The following is a 19183-nucleotide window of genomic DNA, read 5'->3' as shown; positions in this document are numbered from 1 at the left end:
TTCCAATTTGACATGTAAAACATGATATTTCTTTTTTTAACGTACTTTTCAATATTTACAGTAATATGCAAATATACTTTGTATATTTATTGAGCACTTGTATTTTTTCTTTTGGAATTATTTATAGGTTTTCCATTTTTGAAACTTATCAATTTGTTAGCATTGTTTATTAAAGATGTTAATCTTTTATCTTGTCTTAGATATTTTTACCGATTTATTATTTTACTTTTCATTTTGTTTGTGGTGTGTTTTTGACATATATTCAAAGTTATAAATATTTCCTTTTGACTTCTTTCTTTATGCTTAGTGTTTTCTTACCCTGGAATCAGGTTCATATTCACCTACTTTTTTTTTTTACATAGTTCTTCTGTGATATCATTATCACATATACCTTTTATCTTTTCCTAGTATTTTAGTATGAAAATTTTCAAATTTAAAGAAGCTGAAAGAATTTTAAAGTAAACACCTATATTATACCCACTACTTAAGATTCTGCTACTTGCTTGATCACATTTTTGTCTATCTTCCCCTGTATCCATCCATAATCCATTTTATTTTGATATGAGTTTCCAAGTAAGTTATAGACATTGCTACACTTACCCCTAAATACTACAGCATGCATAATGTTATCTAGAGTTCATATTACATCTACATTTTTAGTCTGTTTGGCTTTGTTTTATTTCAGCAGTTGGTCCAAGCACAATTTAATACGTCACTCACTTTTTCTTCCCAAATTTGAAATCACTTTTAGCATATACAAAAGTGCCTGTATGTATTGGAGTTTGTTTCTAGGCTTTCTGTTCTAGAAGTTACTTTCAGATCATATTAATGGTAAGATCTTATATTCTGAATTTTAATTTTAAAGGATTTCATATTTAATAGATTTTATATTTATGCCTTATAGTCTTAATTATTTACAATTCATTGCATAAATTTAAAATTTAAATATAGCATGGTGTGAAGCATAGTTTTAAAAATAAATTGGATCCTTAACAGGTTAATTGGCAACAAGAAAGGTTTCAAGAGATTACTGGAAAACTTGGGCACTTTCTTAAGCAAGCAGGTTTTAAGGTAAGACCATTTTAAATTTATTTGGTTACATTCCTTAAGTCTCATTTTATTGTTATGTGAGAAAAATTAATACTTTGGTGTCCTTGCCTTGTTAAGTATCATTAATTCTTTTTGTTTTTATTTCTGCCAGTATCGTGTGTATATTATCTTAGGTCTCTGAGTTACTTCACCTTAAATTGCATATATTTTGTAAATTGGCTTGGATTTAATATAAGGAAAAGCCTTTTTTTTCACCTATTAAGTTAGGTGTATAGGTTTAGGGAAATCACAGAGAAAAATGGAAACTAATAGAGAGGAATTTCTCCAGCAAAAGTGTGAAATATATACCTGTGTTACTTGGTAAAAATGCTTGCATGTTTTGGCACATATTTGTAAATTTCCCACAAAAACAAAAAAGTTGAAAATGTTGGATGAGCCCAGCTGGGCGTGGCTCAGTGGTTGAGCGTCGACCTAGGATCCAGGCGATCGGGGTTCGATTCCCAGTCAGGGCACATGCCCGGTTGCGGGCTCGATCCCCAGTGACTCATCATTGATGTTTCTGTCTGTCTGTCTCTCTCCTTTCCTCTCTCTAAAATCAATAAAGACATATTTTAAAAAAAAAAAGAAAGAAAATGTTGGATGAGATAACTTGAGGATTGTAGTTCTGTGATTTCTATTACTTTTTAAAAAGTACATTGTTGTTTCTTTTGCTAACTTTGTGCAGTTATGGTAACGGTGAACCTTTTAGCTTTTAAAAACAATGTTGTATTAAGTTTCATATATTCAATCTTTTTTAATAGGAAAGTGATGTTGCTTTTATCCCTACAAGTGGACTCAGTGGTGAAAATCTAATCACAAGATCTCAGTCAAGTGAACTTACAAAATGGTATAAAGGACTATGTTTATTAGAGCAAATTGGTAAGAATACTGCCTTACTGTTATAAACTTGATATTAGTTATTGTTTAGAGTTCTTTATGGTAGACAGCGATGTGGGTGCAAAAGCATAGGATTTGTAGTCAGAGGAGCTAAGTTACCAGTTTTGAAATCACACACAATATTTAAACTAATACTCACTTTTCCTTATTGAATTAATGAGGCTCATACCTACCCTACCCACCTCACAGACTTGTTGACATTAAATGATTTAACATATGTGAAAACATTTTGTAAGCTACAAAGTATTATATGAATGACAGTCAATTTTCTGTTAATATTTATATTTATAAAAAATATTACTTTCTAAGAGACATGGGGCTTTAATGGCCTCTTTGGACATGAGTCAGAAATTACTTTTAAATTAAACCTTGCTTTTCTGCCATTTTTTCCAGATTCCTTCAAGCCTCCTCAAAGATCTATAGATAAGCCTTTTAGATTATGTGTATCTGATGTTTTCAAAGGTAAGTGCTACCTCAACAGTACTTTTTCAGTATGACCCCCTGCCTTTCCCTTCTCTCCTGACCTCTATTCTGGGACAAAATTATTATATTGTCTTTCAGATTCTCCCTTCTTTGTGCCAATGTGAGGATCACTGCCAAATTAATCTTAAAGGGCACAGTTCTAGATGCTTAACTCCCCTGCCCAGAAAAATCTTGAATTCACTCACCATTTCCCCATCTCATACTTATCTTTCAGGTATGGGCAAGCCTTATCCTTTATCTTTCTAGCTTCGTAGTTCTTTTCTCCCATTAGATCCCCTTAGTTTCTGTATTCTTCAACCAAACTGTACGGTTCACTATTTCTTCACCATACAGGAGGGTCTTTATTGCCATGATGTCTACCAATGTTTTGCTCTTCTCTCTCCCTATTCATTTCCTACCCTTCTGTAGGATCCTGGGTTCAATCAGGAGACAGATACCACACATAGGTGAAATGGGAAGTTTAATATAAAGAATTGTTAATATAATAAACAAGTGATATAAGATATTAGGAAACTAGATGGTACCCTAGGCCTGAGGAAGAGTACCCTAACATAGAGGGGTACAGACCTTGCTGGAGGAGGTGTTGTATTAAATACCTAAGAATACATCTCACTTAATGAGTACAAAATGCCCATACAGAAAACTATAAAATGGAAATGGAATAAAAGACCTCAGGCCCAGCCAATGTGGCTCAGCAGTTGAGCATTGACCTAGGATCCAGGAGATCGTGATTCAATTCCTGGTCAGGGCACATGCTTCGGTTGCGGGCTTATCCCCAGTCAGGGGTGTGCAGGGGGCAGCCAATCAATGACTTTCTCGTCATTGATGTTTCTGTCTCTCTCTCCCTCTCCCTTCCTCTCTCTGAAATCAATAAAGATATATATTTAAAAAAAAAAAAAGACCTCAGTAAGCAGAAGGATATAACATATTTATATATTAGAAAAATCTTTGTTATTCACAGAGCAGGCAGTAAAGAGTAGATTTAGAACCAAGAAGTAGTAAGTTGATAACTGGTGAGTTCACCAAACACATTCTCTGTATCCTCTGTTGTTGCATTTTTCATGCAGTATTATAATTGTCTTAGTGCTGTCTATTTCACTTAGATTGTGAACTCCCTTGTGGGCAAGGACTGTTTTTTCTGTGTCTGTATATGCAGGACCCAGCTCAGTGCCTGGCACCTAATACATGCTTAATAAGTGTTTAATAAATGAGTGAATGGAAGTGCCTCACAAAAATCATTTTAAAAAACTGAAATGTATTATTATTATTATTATTATTATTAGCTTCTAGTATTCTGGTAGTAGAGGAAATGTCGTAATGCTTTCCAAATTACTGTAATCTATTTGAAATACAAGAGGTGCTTAATTTTCTTTTTTGATTAACAATATTTGCTGACTACTTTTTCATTTCCCATTCTGTCTTCAGGCTACTGAGGTTACCAAGTGACCTCTTGGTTGTGAAAGTTAATAACATTTTTCAATTCTATCTTACTTGAATTTGGCATTACTTTTGAGGCCAGTATTCATATCTGCCTTAAACTTTTCTCTCTCGTTTTCTGTGACCCACTTTCTCCTGCTCTCCTGTCTATGTCTTTGGTCTCTATCTTCTCTGTGGGTTCCTCTTTGTCTGTCTCTTAACTGATGTTCTACTGCTACAGTCCTCTAACTCTACATACTCCTTTGTACTGATATCCATGAGTTCATCTGCCTCCTGTAGGAGTCTTGATACTTTCCAAGTCTATCTCCAACCCAAGCCTGTTCACATTCTCCAGATACATGTGCTGACTGCTCCTGGACATACCCACAGGGAGTGTGCTCCCAGGGTTCCATTCCCGTGCAATTTGGTGTGATCGGTGCCTCCTGGAATGTGTCTTCTCCACCTTTATGTCTTGTAGACACTTCACATTCACCAAGGCTAAAATGGATCTTACTGTTTAATTTCCTGTCTCACAGTTAATACATTATCATCTCTAATTTCTCCCCTTTTGCCATTATCCCCCACTTACCTTATCACCCTAAGTCTGTTTTACCTTCTCCCCAAATTCTTGAGTTTATTCCCTTTCTACAGTCAGTGTGTACATTTCAGTCAAAGTTCCTTCCTCTCTGACATGAAAATACCATCATGTCCCTTCTCTGTTCACAGTTCTTAACTGGATCCCATTACTTAACTGAGGATGAAATTCAAGCCTTCAGCGTGATTACAAGGCCCCTTTATCATTTGTCCCTTGCCTACCTCTGCTACCTCGTGTCTTGCTTTCCCTCATTATTTCATGTGGTCCCTATAAGTTCCATATAAGTGACACGTGGATCGTAGCATAACTCGGTGCCTTTGCACATGCGGTTTCCTGGGTCAGCAGCTTTTCCTCCTTCTCTACCCGTACCCACAAGCTACCCGGGTCTCCTGTTCCTTCTCCTAAGTGCCCAGCTAGAGTGTAACTGTCCCCCTCAACATGGATTATTCTGCACACCTTTTTCTGTTTCTAGTGTCCATTATAAATAACACTTGTCTTTGGACAATGTAATTGTTTTTGTCTTTTTCTTCACTAGTGTAAACTCTTGATGGGTAAGTGATTATATTTTCATCTCTTCCCAGAATGCCTGGAACTTAGTAAACATTCAATAAATATTTGAAAAAGAAATGAATTCCTACTTTTTGTAATATGAATATTTTTATTTGTAAGAAAATCAAGAGTAGAATGTGATATGCCATATTTAGCAGATATGTTAAAAATTCTGAAATGACCATTGATGTTCATTGAACTTACAGTTGTATATAACTACTAGGGAACCAAATAGAGCTAATAGTATTAATCATCAGGTAACATTGCTAGGTGAATCACTATAAACTTTGGGCATGTTTTGCAGATCAAGGATCTGGATTTTGTGTAACTGGGAAAATTGAAGCTGGTTATATCCAGACTGGTGACCGACTACTAGCAATGCCTCCTAATGAAACTTGTACTGCAAAAGGTATTCCTCTGTACAACTCTTTTGCTAAACAGCCCTTAAGTTGAGACAGCAGATTTTAAAAAGCAGTGAATTATTAACTCTGGAGTAAATAACCTCTTACTGAAATTGTAACTGACTGTCAAAATGATACTAACTGTTGAAGATAAAAATGTGAAAACATTAAACGATTTTTTTCTGTTGTGACTGTGTGTATATATGTACCTATAGCATTCTAACTGTGGTAGCTATTTTTTTTTTTTTTTTTGACACTGATTTGAGAAGGCTGGATAGGATTTAACCAGATGTAGAGACACCTGACAGATACATTTAAAATAGTATTCAGTAGCAGAAATTAAATCTGGGCACTAAACAGTCAGTGGCAAAGCAGACTGCTACGGTCTGTTGTTTTGAAATGTGTATTTCAGAATTACTATACAATAACAGCTTTGATCATGTTTATACCAAAAATATATATATATTTCACAGGAAGACCTAAGAAAAAAGATGTAAATGCAGAGAATCCCGATGCTGGAAAGAGAAAGTGCACCAGTTATTGCTTTTGCACATAATCTGACATACAACCTTTCATGATGGCTGATAACTATTTTCATCTTCTAACCATTTGATCTTACATGTATACATGTTACTCTTTTCTGAATTCTTCTTAGAAGCTTGTAGTTTTACACTTACCTTAAGATTAAGTCTTTCAACTAAGCCTCAGACTTCAACATAAAACTGAAGGTCTGTTTTATACTACAAAGTTATAGTGTTTGTAACAGTTTTCAGCTAAAGTATGATCTACTGGGAATGTTAAAATTTTTTAAAATTTCAGAACTTCTCCTTCTGTTACTCTTATTTATAATTTATATCCAGAGTTGTACCTGGCTAGTTAATAAATTTGAATGTACATTTTAAAATTTAATTTGCTTATTTTTAAAGCTGATTTCTTAAAGATTATAAGAAATTAATGAATATCTATTCAGGTAACAGTGTAACCTAAATTTAAAGATGAATAAGGGGATGAAAGCCAAAATAATTTCCATTTTACCTTTTTCTTCCTGCTTGCATAGGGATCATGAAAAATTCTGTTTAGATATAAAGTAATATACTTTTTTTTTTAAAGAAAGAATCATTTTACATAGATGTATTGTTTACAAGGTCAGATCTCTGTTTTTGTTTTTTAAAGTGATCAAGAGCTACAGTACTTTTGAAATACTGATTTATGCTAACAAGCTTTTTTGAGAATAGGAAGTTCTTATGTTTTTTAATAATCAGTAGACATTAATTAAAACCATGGTTTTAAAATTATCCATGGAACTTACAGATTGACTCCTTTGTGACAATTTGGTCACTTCTGAAAGTCCCACATACTTTCCCTCCCTCCTTTCTGTCACTTCCAGAAAAACTCTATCCATTTATCTTTAATCCAGTGGTTCTTAAAGGGAAGCCACATCAGAAGCACCTGAGAGCAGCACCTCTCTTCTTGAGAGCTCTGCTTCTAACCCAATGTAGAGGCTCTCAGTTCTCAATTTCTAACCCTGCTGCTTTGCTTCATTTACTTGGTTGTTTAATGCACAGTTCTGTCTGAACACTTTAGGTTCTACTGTGGCTCACTAACCAGTAGTGTCCTAAAAGAGAGAAGTGACTAAATCTGCAACCAACAAATGGAAATTCTTAATTATGTTTTTACTTTATTAACATACCAAGTGCATGGAGTGTTGAAAGACAACTTTTTGTGTGTAATGGCTGTCCAGTGAAGAAGGTCCTTCAGAAGACAGATGTCATATATAGGACAGTGTAACATGTTTGGGGAGGGGAAAATTAGGTTATATATTATCTTTAGATATTTTATATTGTTAATTGAACTTCTGGTATGAATGCTCTTCAATCTTAAGTTAAGGCAATCTCTATTGTATGTTAAGTAGCTATTTCCTGTCTTCATTTCCACATTTCAAAGTCAGATATGGTCATTCAAAATCTACGTTTAAAAACTAAATTTAATTAGTTGAAAATTTAACAAACATTCCTTAATATCATAATTGCTAACAATTTTGAAGTCAAAAACCTCTTTGTTATCTTAATGAAAGTTATGGCTTCTCTTCTCAGAGTAATTCAGATGTGCACATAAATGAAATTTTCAATAAAACTGTAGGTTGTCTCAGAGCCCTTAAAGCTCTCCTTAAATTTTCAAGAAGTCTTAAAGAATCTCGTTTTAAGTGTATGCTACATGGGAAAAATAAGTATTTTCAGAAATATGAAGGTAAACTGTAATTTACTAAAAACATGTCATTCAGCTATTCCACAGTTGTTGGCCTACATACTGTCTTTGCCACAAGGCCAAAGTTCCAGTGGAAAGGAGCTAACCCCCATGAACTTGCCCCGTAGAATCATAAACTAGGGGATTCCCTTTAACCTTTGGATAGGTAGCTGGGTATTCCCTTGGCAGGTGTCCTTCAGGACTATCCCTAGGTAATAAAGGCATATCGCAGCACCTGGATTGTTTAAATTAAAACAATCTTATACTATTCTCTTTCTTTTCGTATAACCAGTTTCACTGTATATCTCTCTGTCTCTGGGAAGCTGTTCTTTTGAGACAGGAATTAGTGAAAGGGGCTGCCAAGAACACATCTGACTGAGCACTAATGCCCGTGGGTTCCTCAGAGAACAAGGCTGTCATTTAGGTGGTTGTCTAATTAGAAGTAAAACAAGAATAGACCCCTTCCCCAGTCCCATTTTTTATGTTTTTAAAAATAATTTGAACTGTATTGTTATGCCTGCATCCATTAATAGAAGTATTTGAATGGGGTGTGTTTAACGAATATACTCAGTTGTGTAAATGAGCTTAAAATTCTTGATTGAAAAAGCAGAAATCAGCCTTTTATGGACAAATGCTAGCCACTTTATGTTTAGGGTGGTTTGCCAGAGGAGTCAAGTGTAGAGGGAAGTGCGTCTTCCTCCGTGTTCACAGTTACCTTCTCACTCTCAACCCATTCATATTGAAAATGATGAGTAGTGACTGATGAGGCACAAGTCAGCCAAACTCTCTTGGTTGTTATGGTTCGATATTGAGGTGTTTTACTGTATTCTTCGGTTCTTACTCATTTCCAGGAATCACTCTGCATGATGAACCTGTCGATTGGGCAGCAGCAGGCGATCATGTTAGTCTTACATTGGTTGGGATGGATATCATCAAAATTAAGTGAGTGAGAAAATGAGTTTAAGCAACCATTGTTTTAGATACAGGACCTCAAGACATGTACATTTTGCATTTGACCAGTTCAAATGAAGAATGCTACTTGTGCATAGCATTCTAAACACACACATTTATGGGAAGAGGACAATTTTATGCTGTAATTTTATACTTATCCAGAAAAGATGCTGCTACTTGTGCATAGCATGAATGCTTTGTTTTATGTGAGTTAATCAGAATTAATACTCATTTGGCCAAAACTAGGGACTGTGAAAGTATAAGAATAAGCAAAACCTCCTTAAAATTGAAATTAATACATGTCAGCACATGCACTTGTTCTTGAGTGAAAGCTGTTATGTGTGAAAATGATGTAAGGTTAATAATGGTATAAAGCCAGACTTTGACTCAGAAGGGAATATTTAGAAAAAGTCCCTCATTTGCTTGATTGTTTTACTTTGCAAATGGTTTTAGAGGTATTCCTATTGGATGTATATTTATTTGTCCTCCAACTACCTTTTCTCCTTTCTTTGTTACAGTGTTGGCTGCATATTTTGTGGCCCCAAAGAACCTATTAAAGCTTGCACTCGTTTCAGAGCCCGAATCCTCATCTTTAATATTGAAATTCCTATCACTAAAGGATTTCCTGTAAGTTTCAAAATGTTTTATTGTTACTATTTTTATAAATTCAAAGTCACTTTATCCTGAAAAGTAATAATTTTTTAAAAAGTGATGGTGCTATGATTATTTTCAGCTAACATCTGAATGAGAGTAAATCTAGAAAAACGTGAAATTAGAATCTGAAAATCATTTTTATTTTGCTTTTTATTTTTATCCTTGAGCCAGAATATTTTTCCCCCAAGAGTCATTGAGTAGACATTTCATAATCAATGGATACAAACCAATGGTAATAATACAGCTCATCTAGGGAAATTGGTAGGTCCTTTTTTTTTTTGCTGTGTTCTATAGGTTACCCGACTAATTGTAGATTGGGTTTTCCTGTTTTTTGTTTTAATATGCTTATTTGTAATTTTTTTTATTATAAAAATGATGCATAGTTACAGAAAATTTTGGAAAACACAGGAAAATAAAGTTAATACGAATGTTCTATAGTAGCATAATCCATTAAATACATACTGTTTACATTTCAGTGTATGTTTCTGTGTACATGTTGTCTACCCACTGGTATATGTGGGTATATTCTGGGGATACTTTGGGGGTAAACCTAATTGTACTGAAGCAACACCTTCAGACCTTGCATGCTGTGAGGGTGGTTTGCAGGTTATCATTGACCAGCTTCATTCCAAACATACACATTAATGGGAAGAGGGCAGTTTTATGCTGTAATGTTATACTTATCCAGAAAAGATACTGCTACTTGTGCATAGCATGAATTCCTTGTTTTATGTGTAATTTTTTTCAGATATTCAGGGCCATACTCTATAGGTTGGTACCTTGCTTTTACCACTTAACAAATGAGCATTAAACTCTTTTTTTTCTCAATCAGTTTATATAGTATAGATTCTGCAGGGCAATAAAAAACGTTTCTCGGTGTAATTAAATGGCTTGCATTTGAAAATATACACAGTTCGCCATTTGGTGCATCTTTGCAATGAAAGTAGGACAGTAATAGTAACAGACCTTTAAACTCTAAGTTAGTGATAGTGTTTCAGGGGTTGGAAATACATTTATTTAGCTCATTTAAATTTGTTTTATACTTACACGCTTTTGTTTGAGAGAATTATAGGCTTTGCTTATAATTCTTTGTAATTCTATGTAAATTTGATCATATAAAATTATGTCTATAATTTATGCCTATAAGATACTGTTTAAGTTTTTTAGCTTTATAATTTATTCCATTTCTCCCATAAGCTAAAAAAAAAGAAGCTTCTCTCCAAAAAAGTTGTTATAGTTGAAAATATTTAATTTGTAAATATTCAAAATTCATGTATTAATAGGCAAGAAACTACAATTTAATTGCTATAAACAAATGGCACTCATTCTTAGAAAGCAATATGTCCAATGGAGAGAAGCTGGAGAGGTTGGTTACTGCATGTTTTTACGCAGCAATAATTTTTGCCATTGGAGAGGTAGAGAGGTCAGGAGGTCAATAGTTACTTTGAATAGTAATTCTGTTTTCCTGTCTACTGTAGTTTCTTAAAAATAAGTATGAATTGAAAGTTTTTCAGTGCTGCTTAATGAGATTCCACTCCTGCATACTGATGCACGAATGTAGGATGAAATTTGTTTCAGAAAATATGGTTATGTTTTGTCATTGTCCACTTTCTGTGGGAAGAAACCTTCAAAAATGTATTTTTTTAACCAAGAAAATGATTCCTAAGTAATTAAAATTTTTTCAGTTTAGGGTCTAATTTCTTAATGCTACATAAATACAGGGCCGGGCAAAAGTAGGTTTACAGTTGTTCATATGAAAAATAATACAGTAATAATAATACAAGAATAAACTATTTCATGTACTCACAACTGTAAACCCACTTTGCCCCACCCTATATATTTTCTTCCCTTGGTTTTTATGGTAAACTTAAATATATTTAAGAAGAAAAATATAGAAGAATTTAATTAAATTCATGTTTGATTTTTTTATTATTATGGTAAAATATTTATAACATAAAACTTGCTATTTTAGCCATTTTTAAGTGTATAGTTTAGTGGCATAGATTACATTCACATTGTTATGCATCATCATTCATCAACACCATCCATTTCTAGAACCTTTCCCTTATCCCAAACTGAAACTCAATTCCCATTAAACATTAACTCCCATCCCCTCCCCCATCCCCTGGTTGCCACTATTCCACTTTCTGTCTCTGAATTTTACTACTCAAGATACCTCATATAAATAGAATCAAGTGCCATGTGCCCTCCTGCACCTTGCTTATTTTATTTCACATAATGTTTTCAAGGTTCATCCATATTGTATTAGAATTCAGTCCAGCGTGTATTAGAATTTCAGTCATTTTTAAGGCTGAATAATATTCCATTGTATGTAAATGCCACATTTTGTTTATTCATTTATCTTTTGATGGTGTCCTGAATTATGTTCCTCCTTCTTTGGGAAATAACCCTTCAATTTTCCTTTAAGAAATTACCTCTCCCTATGGATTTACTTTGCCACCTAACAGATTATGTAGCCCATTATAGTTCATAAAACACTAGACAATTTGATTCTTTGAACCCCAGATGAAGTACAGAGTCCCAACCCTTATCTGAAGCTCTTCAGGCTATTGCGCTTCAGAGAAAAGCAATGTGATGCATTCATGTTACATCCTAAGAGAGAATGGGGCAATACTCTGTAATCATACATTGTCCTTACCCCAGCTTATTAATATTAATGCTAAGTGAAATAAAGACAACAAATTGCATCACTTAAATGCAAGTTCCATTTTACTACTAAAATGTGTTTATAACAGAATTAGGACAAACAGGTTTTTGGTGTTTTGGGATTTTGAAATTGCAGGATTGTAAATTGTATTAGTATCATACCCATTTACAGATGAGGAATTAAGGACTCTTCAGAAGTTGTAACCCTCTGAATAATAAGTGCTTAAGCCATGACTCATACTCAGCACTTTTTACTTTGAAATTAAGTATTTTTTTAATTTCCTTTTACATTATGCTATGGATCACTGTGAATTACAGGTGACTTTGGTTATACATAATATGAATTAAAATGTTAAGATAGTATATAATTACTTCCCTTTTATTTATATGTAGATTTTTTTTCACTCATATGTTCAACAAGTATTTCGTTTGTGCTGCTGTCTGCAAGACACTGTGGAGATAGACAGAACCTAACCCCCTACTGCCACAACCCATTCTTCATCACCCTGATTTTACCCTAACTCACACATAGCTCACAAAGGTTAGAGGGAACTTGAGTTTATGTGCCTCTGTTTTTTCAAATTTGTCAAACCACGGAAACTAGTAACCAATTTCTCAATCACATCTGAGCCCAGTGAAGGGGAATCCTGCTTGTTTTCTTGATTGTTGCAGCAGAGATGCTTGTCAGTTATGTAGACCTACATTCACATTGTTACATTGGTGCTGTTTGTTACTTGACCACTAAAGGTACAAACATGGCTCTCACCACTCTACCCAGCATGCATTGTGGAAGTTGTTTTTTCCCCTAAGAGTCAGTTGTTAATTTGTTCTGGAACCTTTCCAGTTTATAATGGTCAAATGCCATTGAAAAAGAAAACTAAGTTTCCTTTGTAGAGGAACAGAGGATCAGATGTGCCTTAAAAAACCCACAACAAACAAAGTCCACGTGATTGATTTTCTCCACGTGATTTTCTCCACGTGTTTTGGGTGCTCTTTATTCCTTCATTCTTACATTCATTTCACAGATATTTACTGAGTGCCAATTAAATGTCTGGCATTGGTATACATACTTCCTTTTCTCACAGTCATATTTGCATGGAATGACAGACATTCAAACCAGCCATTGCAGCAAACGTGAGATGTGTTGTAGTGGGATTATAGGACGTAGAGGAGGGGTATCGTGCTCAGACTAGGGTTCAGGCTTCTTGCAGGAAGTGATGCACTGTCGGTACCAGGATGAGTAGGAGTTAGCTAAATGAAGCTGCAGGGATGGGAGGGTGTATTCCCAGAGGGCCAAGCACCTGCAAAGCCTACGTGTTAGAAAGGGCTTGGTGCGTGTAGGGAATGAAAGCCCCGATGTCAAGCATAGGATGGAAGAGAGGCTGGAGAAAGATGAGGCTGGAGAGGTTACCAAGGCTCAGATTGAGAAGGGGCTCAATGCCTTGTGGTGGAATTAAAGTTTCCATGGTTTTAAATAGCAAGAACATACCATTAAATTTGTATTTAGAATATCAATCTGATAGACTTAGGAAGAATGGGTTATACAAGGACAGGAGTGGTAGCAGGGAGACCAGGAAGGAGCCTGTTTTCATTCAGATGTGAGTTGATTGTCCTGGGCTTCTTTTATAACTGAGGTTAAGAGAAATCAGGTAGAACTAGAAAACAGAGTGCTGATTGAGTGATTCAGTTTTTAGAAAGTTCCCAAGTCCAAGAACATGCATCCACAAGTGCCCCTGTACCTATGTCTGTTTTCTGAATGTGCAAACTATTTTAGCCAGGAAATCTCGGGACAGAAGCGTCAGCATTTCTCCAGGAAAACAGCATAACATAGTATTTACAGACCAGTGAACTGTTTGATGGCTTTGCCCCTTCCCGGGTATTTGATCTTTCCACTAACCCGGACTACAGGCACGGTGCATACTCGGCCCTTATTATTTCAATAGAGGACAGTCAGTCTAACTCTGACTCCAGTTGACCTCAGCAGAATTTGTCTCTGGCACGTATCACTCCAACCACATTAAGTTACTTAGCCTTTTGACATTAAGTTTTCTTAAATATAAAACGTGAACCATAATAGTTAATATGTAAGGCCACCAATTAACTGAATGTTTACCATTTTCAAGCGGCTAGGCACCTCTTTAAAATAACATCCAATTTTCCTCATTTTAGTGATGAGGATCCCGAGGCTGAGGATGTTGGGGATAAAGGGTTGTTAAAGGACTTGTCCCAAATTGAACAGCTGGAAAGTGTGGAGTCAGGATTTGAACTCAGGTCTGTCTGACGACAAAGCTGGTCTGAACTCCCCTGTAATATTTTATTCTCATTATCCACCAATGAATACGTTAATTCCTGTTGAATGTCACGATTCCCCTTCCCTCATTTTTATGATGAAACAGTTCACATCTGTTGAACATCTTCTATACCAAGTAATGTCTCTGATCCCATTTAAGTCTCACCCCCACCGCGTAAGCAAGGTTATGTAATGTGCTGTTTACACAGCAAGTGGTGGAGGAGAGATTTGAACCACCTCCCATGACCTTTCCCCCTAGTAAGTTAAGGAACAACCTGATTAGAGTGGTAAGACTTAGAGGAGGCAACTGGAGATCCAGAAAGACTTCAGGCAATAGTTCTGTGTTTAATATCATTAAATGTGAGCAAATAATAGGCCAGAGATGCTGTGGTAAGCAGTTTTTAGTGTTATAATGTTTTGTTTTAGGTGCTGTTACACTACCAGACTGTCAGTGAGCCTGCTGTGATTAAGCGATTGATTAGCATCTTGAACAAAAGCACCGGCGAGGTGACCAAGAAGAAGCCTAAGTAAGTGTTTTAATGCATAAATAATACACACAAGCAATTTAAGCAAACTTCTTACAGTTTAACTTATTTGTGTAATATTTTTTTGGGTGGTAAGTGAAGTCTATTTTTTACTTATTCCAGAAATCTTTTTTTTTTTTTTTTTTTTTTAAGGACTAGATTAAAACAGACACAAAAATAAATATTTAAGCTCCTATATAGGTATGAATGCTAGATATAATTTCTGTTCTGTGTGGTGGTGATGGTAGGGTGTGAATTGTACATAAAAATGGAAATATAAATTTATATGTATGTAAATTTGCATCAAATGATGTAAAAATAAAGGCACTTTAAAAATCAGTACTACATTTTAAAAGATGAGTTTGAATTATGCTTAGCCACTGGTTCCAAATTCCAGCTGAGGATTCTGAACTTTCTTGTTATCTCCTTACTAAGAGTCATTCCCTTTGCTAAGAACACCCAGGGAGAAAGCGAACTACACACGCTGTAGCTCCTAGTTTTTTCCACCCGGAAAGTATTTTCCTTTTGCTTGATGTCCGCCTGGAACCTTAGCTGAGCTCATCACCATCATGTTGGTCCCCTCTGCTTATCGTTAATATCTAGGCCTGGACCATTCTAGGTGTGGACCATTCTCCTTTGGCTGGACAAGATAGGGATTTTTCAAAGGAAGTACTTCCTGAGAAACTTAGTTTCTTACCCTAATTCAACTAAATGCTTACCACAGTTTGGCTTGGCTGCTTCAGCTTTGGGGTTTTCCTCCCTTCAACTCTATGGGGAATCCCACTCAAAAACCCCTTTTTTCAATCCTTGTGTGTTCTCCTCATCTGCACCTGTGTAAGAGGCTGAAGGTGGTTAGTGGGTTAATGGGTTGGCTGCAAGTGGAAGAGAGAATCTTCACACTGCTCTAAACCCATGCCTGTTCTCCATTAGTTATGAAGAAAGGGCTACTTAATCTTTTAAAGATAGTTCTTTATTTTTAACCCCGGCCTTTAGCTTCTAGCATGAGTGTCTGCCGTAATGTTCTGAGAAATGTGATATAACTAAAGGCTAACATTTCTTGAGGACCAGTGTTTTTAGGCACTGTCATGAATGCTTTCACATGGTTTATATTCTCAGGAACCATATGGAGCAGGTACTGTTATTTTCCCATTTTTCAGATGGGGAAACGCAAGCTTAGAGAGGTTGTATAACACGTTCAAGGTCACAGAGCTAGCAAGTAGCAGAGCCATAAATCCTATCCTTTTTCACGAGCCAGGTTGCTTGACCCAGACAAGTGATTTGGAGAATTCTCGGTCTGAAATTGGCTTATCAGATGTAACCCTGAGTTTTCCCCTTCCTGCTGTAAGTCCTAGCTCAGGGATGATATCTGGTCTTAACATATTCTCATGTCAGCGTTTCCTGTCATCTTATTGGTAACTTAGCCCTTTTCTCCCATTGACACCAATGCCATTGGCCTTTAATTTCCACCAAAGTCACTTTGTAGACTCGATTGCTTTATATGGAGTGGAATTGAACTTTAGAAACTAAGCACACATCATCAATATATTGGATCTTCTCCTTCATAAGGAATGAGACTTTGGGCTGAAATTGTCTAAAACCAGTATTTGGACATTTTGTAATACTTTTTTATAAATTTGTTTGGCTTATTCTATCAGTTTGCCCCTGAACGAATTTTTCAGAAGGTGAGTTTATGGTTGCTGTCCTCCGTCCTTCTAGAGCACATCAGCATTACAGGGGAGAGCAATATCAGAATGGCCCCTTTTGGGTTCTACTTGTAGTAAGTATGGGCATTGTGCCCATGTACAAAGATTTTTGTTTATTTGCTTATCTGTGTGAACCTGTTTATAATCAGGCCCATACCCCATCCCCCTTCATTTCCTACAGACATCATATTGTGGAAAAATCTTACGTGATTTTGTCCTGAACCTCTGTTAAAGAACCACTATTTCTGTGTTGGCACTAGGATATTATGCTCTTTAAAGATAACTTCCCAACGCATAATTAATTAATTAGCATTTTACCAGGATAGACATAGAGCATTGCATTCCTCTTTTAAAGTGCAAGGGCCTCAGTTGATTAAATCATGAACCTCTCGATTTCATTGAGGGGATGACAAGGAAGGCCTTGGTGGAGGAACCTTGAGCATACTTTACGTTAGAGAGAGAGAGATGAACTAATATTTTTAAAAATATGTATATATTATATATATGTGTGTGTGTGAAGTAGCTAATAATTCTTAAATCTAGAATTTGTTTGTTTGTTTTTTCAACTAACCCAGAAAAATTCAAAGGATACATTTTCATTTTAAGAAAATTTGTTTTTCCTTTTAAATTTTTGAAAGACTAAGTTGATTTGTTGATTGAGTTGATTTGTTGTTGAGTGTGAAATATTTATTTTTCAGGTTGTTTATTACATTTATTCACCTCTATTGGATATTCATTTGTTCCTTTTCTTTTCTTGATAGATTGTTGACTAAAGGCCAGAATGCGTTGGTAGAGCTACAGACACAAAGACCAGTGGCTCTTGAGCTCTACAAAGACTTTAAGGAGCTGGGGAGATTCATGCTACGCTACAGTGGCTCTACAGTAGCTGCTGGGGTTGTCACTGAGGTGCTGTAACGTGACTGGTTGTGTGTCTATGGTTATGATGGCTTTTTCTACGTTTTAAGAATGTTTACTGAGATTTTATGGCTTAAGGGGAACACAGTTATGGTGTTAGAACAATAAATTTTAAGATCTATATTAAAAAATTAAAAGAAAGATGGGAAGAAAATGTTTGGTCTTAGAACCTCCCACAGTGAGCCTTCCAAACCATTTCTCTACCAGTTACATTGCTCAAAATGAAAGGAAATCCATTGGAAAGTAAGTCTGTAAGTATGCAAGCCAAATTGTGAGAATACAGACTTTAAAAGTCAGATGAATTGGGGGTAGTAACTTTATTTAATAGAAGAGCCCACATTAAAATTTTTTCTTTAAATAACTGGCTTTCAGGGCATTTGAAATTATTCATTTAAAAAGTTCAATTAACATGTTAGTAATGTTTCTGAAACAAATGTATTATGTAATGTGAGGTGCACTTGAGTTTTGGAGAAAATAGCCAGAAATGAACCAGAAAATGTCAGTAATTTAAGTTTTCTTCTGCACTATCATGATTAATATAAATCATATAATTATTTTCAGCCTAAACTTATTCAAGTCATTTAATTGCATGTATACTTTGAACACAGGGCTTTAGGTTGTATCCAAATCCAGTTATATGTGTGTCATGTAAAAGGCTCTGGAGTTAACTGCCCAATTGTGTTTCACTGCTCCGGTGACTCCTAGCACAAGTACAACATTTCTCCCTCGGTTTATTCTTCTATAGAAATGGGTAGTGGGGCCTACTCCTGGAGTTGTGAATGTGAAATGAAATGATCAGTTGAAAGACTTGGCACAGTAATTGTCACATATAAAGCATCCCCTAAATGTTATCTGATATCATTGTCATCAGCATCACATGCACTCTGCCAAAGCTCTCTTTATAAAAGAGCATTCTAGAAGTAAGACACAGCCTCTTGTGGAAAATAATGGAGAGATTATAGTTAACCTCAGAAATAGTAAGAGTAGGGAAGGAAACAGTGGCAGGAGAAAGAAAAAAATTCATCTTGATAAATGATTTCACTGCCATTTGCCTTTTGTTGTTTGTTCTTTTAATGTGATTGATTAAATTTTAGTAAATATGTTTTCCTCTTTTACAGATAAAAGAATGAGTCAGAATTTCTCCGATGTTTCCAAATGCAAGGAAATAACTAAGCTTTGTTTTTAAGGAATCCAGTTACTCAGTTAAAGGAACAATGTGCAATTAATATTTTTTAAAATGAGAAAATTAAAGCTATAATCGGCTACAAAGAAGTATTATAAAAAAAGTATTCATCTTCACTCCTGCAAAAATTTCAAGTTGCCAAGGTGGTTTTTAAAAACCAGCTTTCCCTTTGAAATGTTAGCTAATGAATTTACTTTGCTGAGATTTATGGAAATTATCTGAAATATGTATTAGAAGAATTGCATCATCATGAAATGAAGTCTACTTCCAGCCAAACCACAGAATGTTTACAATTTCCTCTTGGTTTTCAACTCTACTGCATACATTTTACGGAAAAATAACTCAGTTGGGTGGTTGAGGTAGTTAATATTTGAGTAGTGCAAATTTTTTATTAGGTTTTGTTTTTTGTTTTTTTTGTTTTGGTTAACTCTAAGAAAAGACTTGCTGAAGGTTATAATAATAAAGGTATTTTGTGTTGAGCATAAGAATGCTCTTCCTCCTACAAGTAAACTTTTGAAAGATTAGGTTGGAATTAGTGGAAACTCCTCCTTTGTTACCCAAGCTATTATTTAAGGTGTAAAGCCAACTAATAAAATGTCTTAGTTTGAGCATAACAGCAAAA

The 19183-nt window shown here is 35.3% G+C and overlaps 1 protein-coding gene across 2 annotated transcripts in view; it reads left to right on the top strand.

The window, feature by feature from the left end:
- Window positions 1-19183, top strand: part of HBS1L (HBS1 like translational GTPase) — a 73238-nt gene extending 54055 nt beyond the window's left edge. For both annotated transcript variants that reach the window (XM_081141185.1, XM_081141187.1), the window contains 9 exons: window positions 997-1071; window positions 1851-1968; window positions 2380-2448; window positions 5334-5438; window positions 8526-8616; window positions 9144-9252; window positions 14663-14763; window positions 17225-17369; window positions 18497-19183. In XM_081141185.1, the coding sequence (XP_080997311.1) occupies window positions 997-1071; window positions 1851-1968; window positions 2380-2448; window positions 5334-5438; window positions 8526-8616; window positions 9144-9252; window positions 14663-14763; window positions 17225-17369; window positions 18497-18508 (825 nt within the window). In that variant the 3' untranslated portion in view covers window positions 18509-19183. The remainder of the gene's footprint in view (window positions 1-996; window positions 1072-1850; window positions 1969-2379; window positions 2449-5333; window positions 5439-8525; window positions 8617-9143; window positions 9253-14662; window positions 14764-17224; window positions 17370-18496) is intronic.

This window comes from Miniopterus schreibersii (assembly GCF_964146895.1).
Source record: "Miniopterus schreibersii genome assembly, chromosome: 6".
Taxonomy (NCBI): domain Eukaryota; kingdom Metazoa; phylum Chordata; class Mammalia; order Chiroptera; family Miniopteridae; genus Miniopterus; species Miniopterus schreibersii.
The sequence above is the reverse complement of the archived record's forward strand: the minus strand, read 5'-3'. Positions and strand labels throughout refer to the sequence as shown.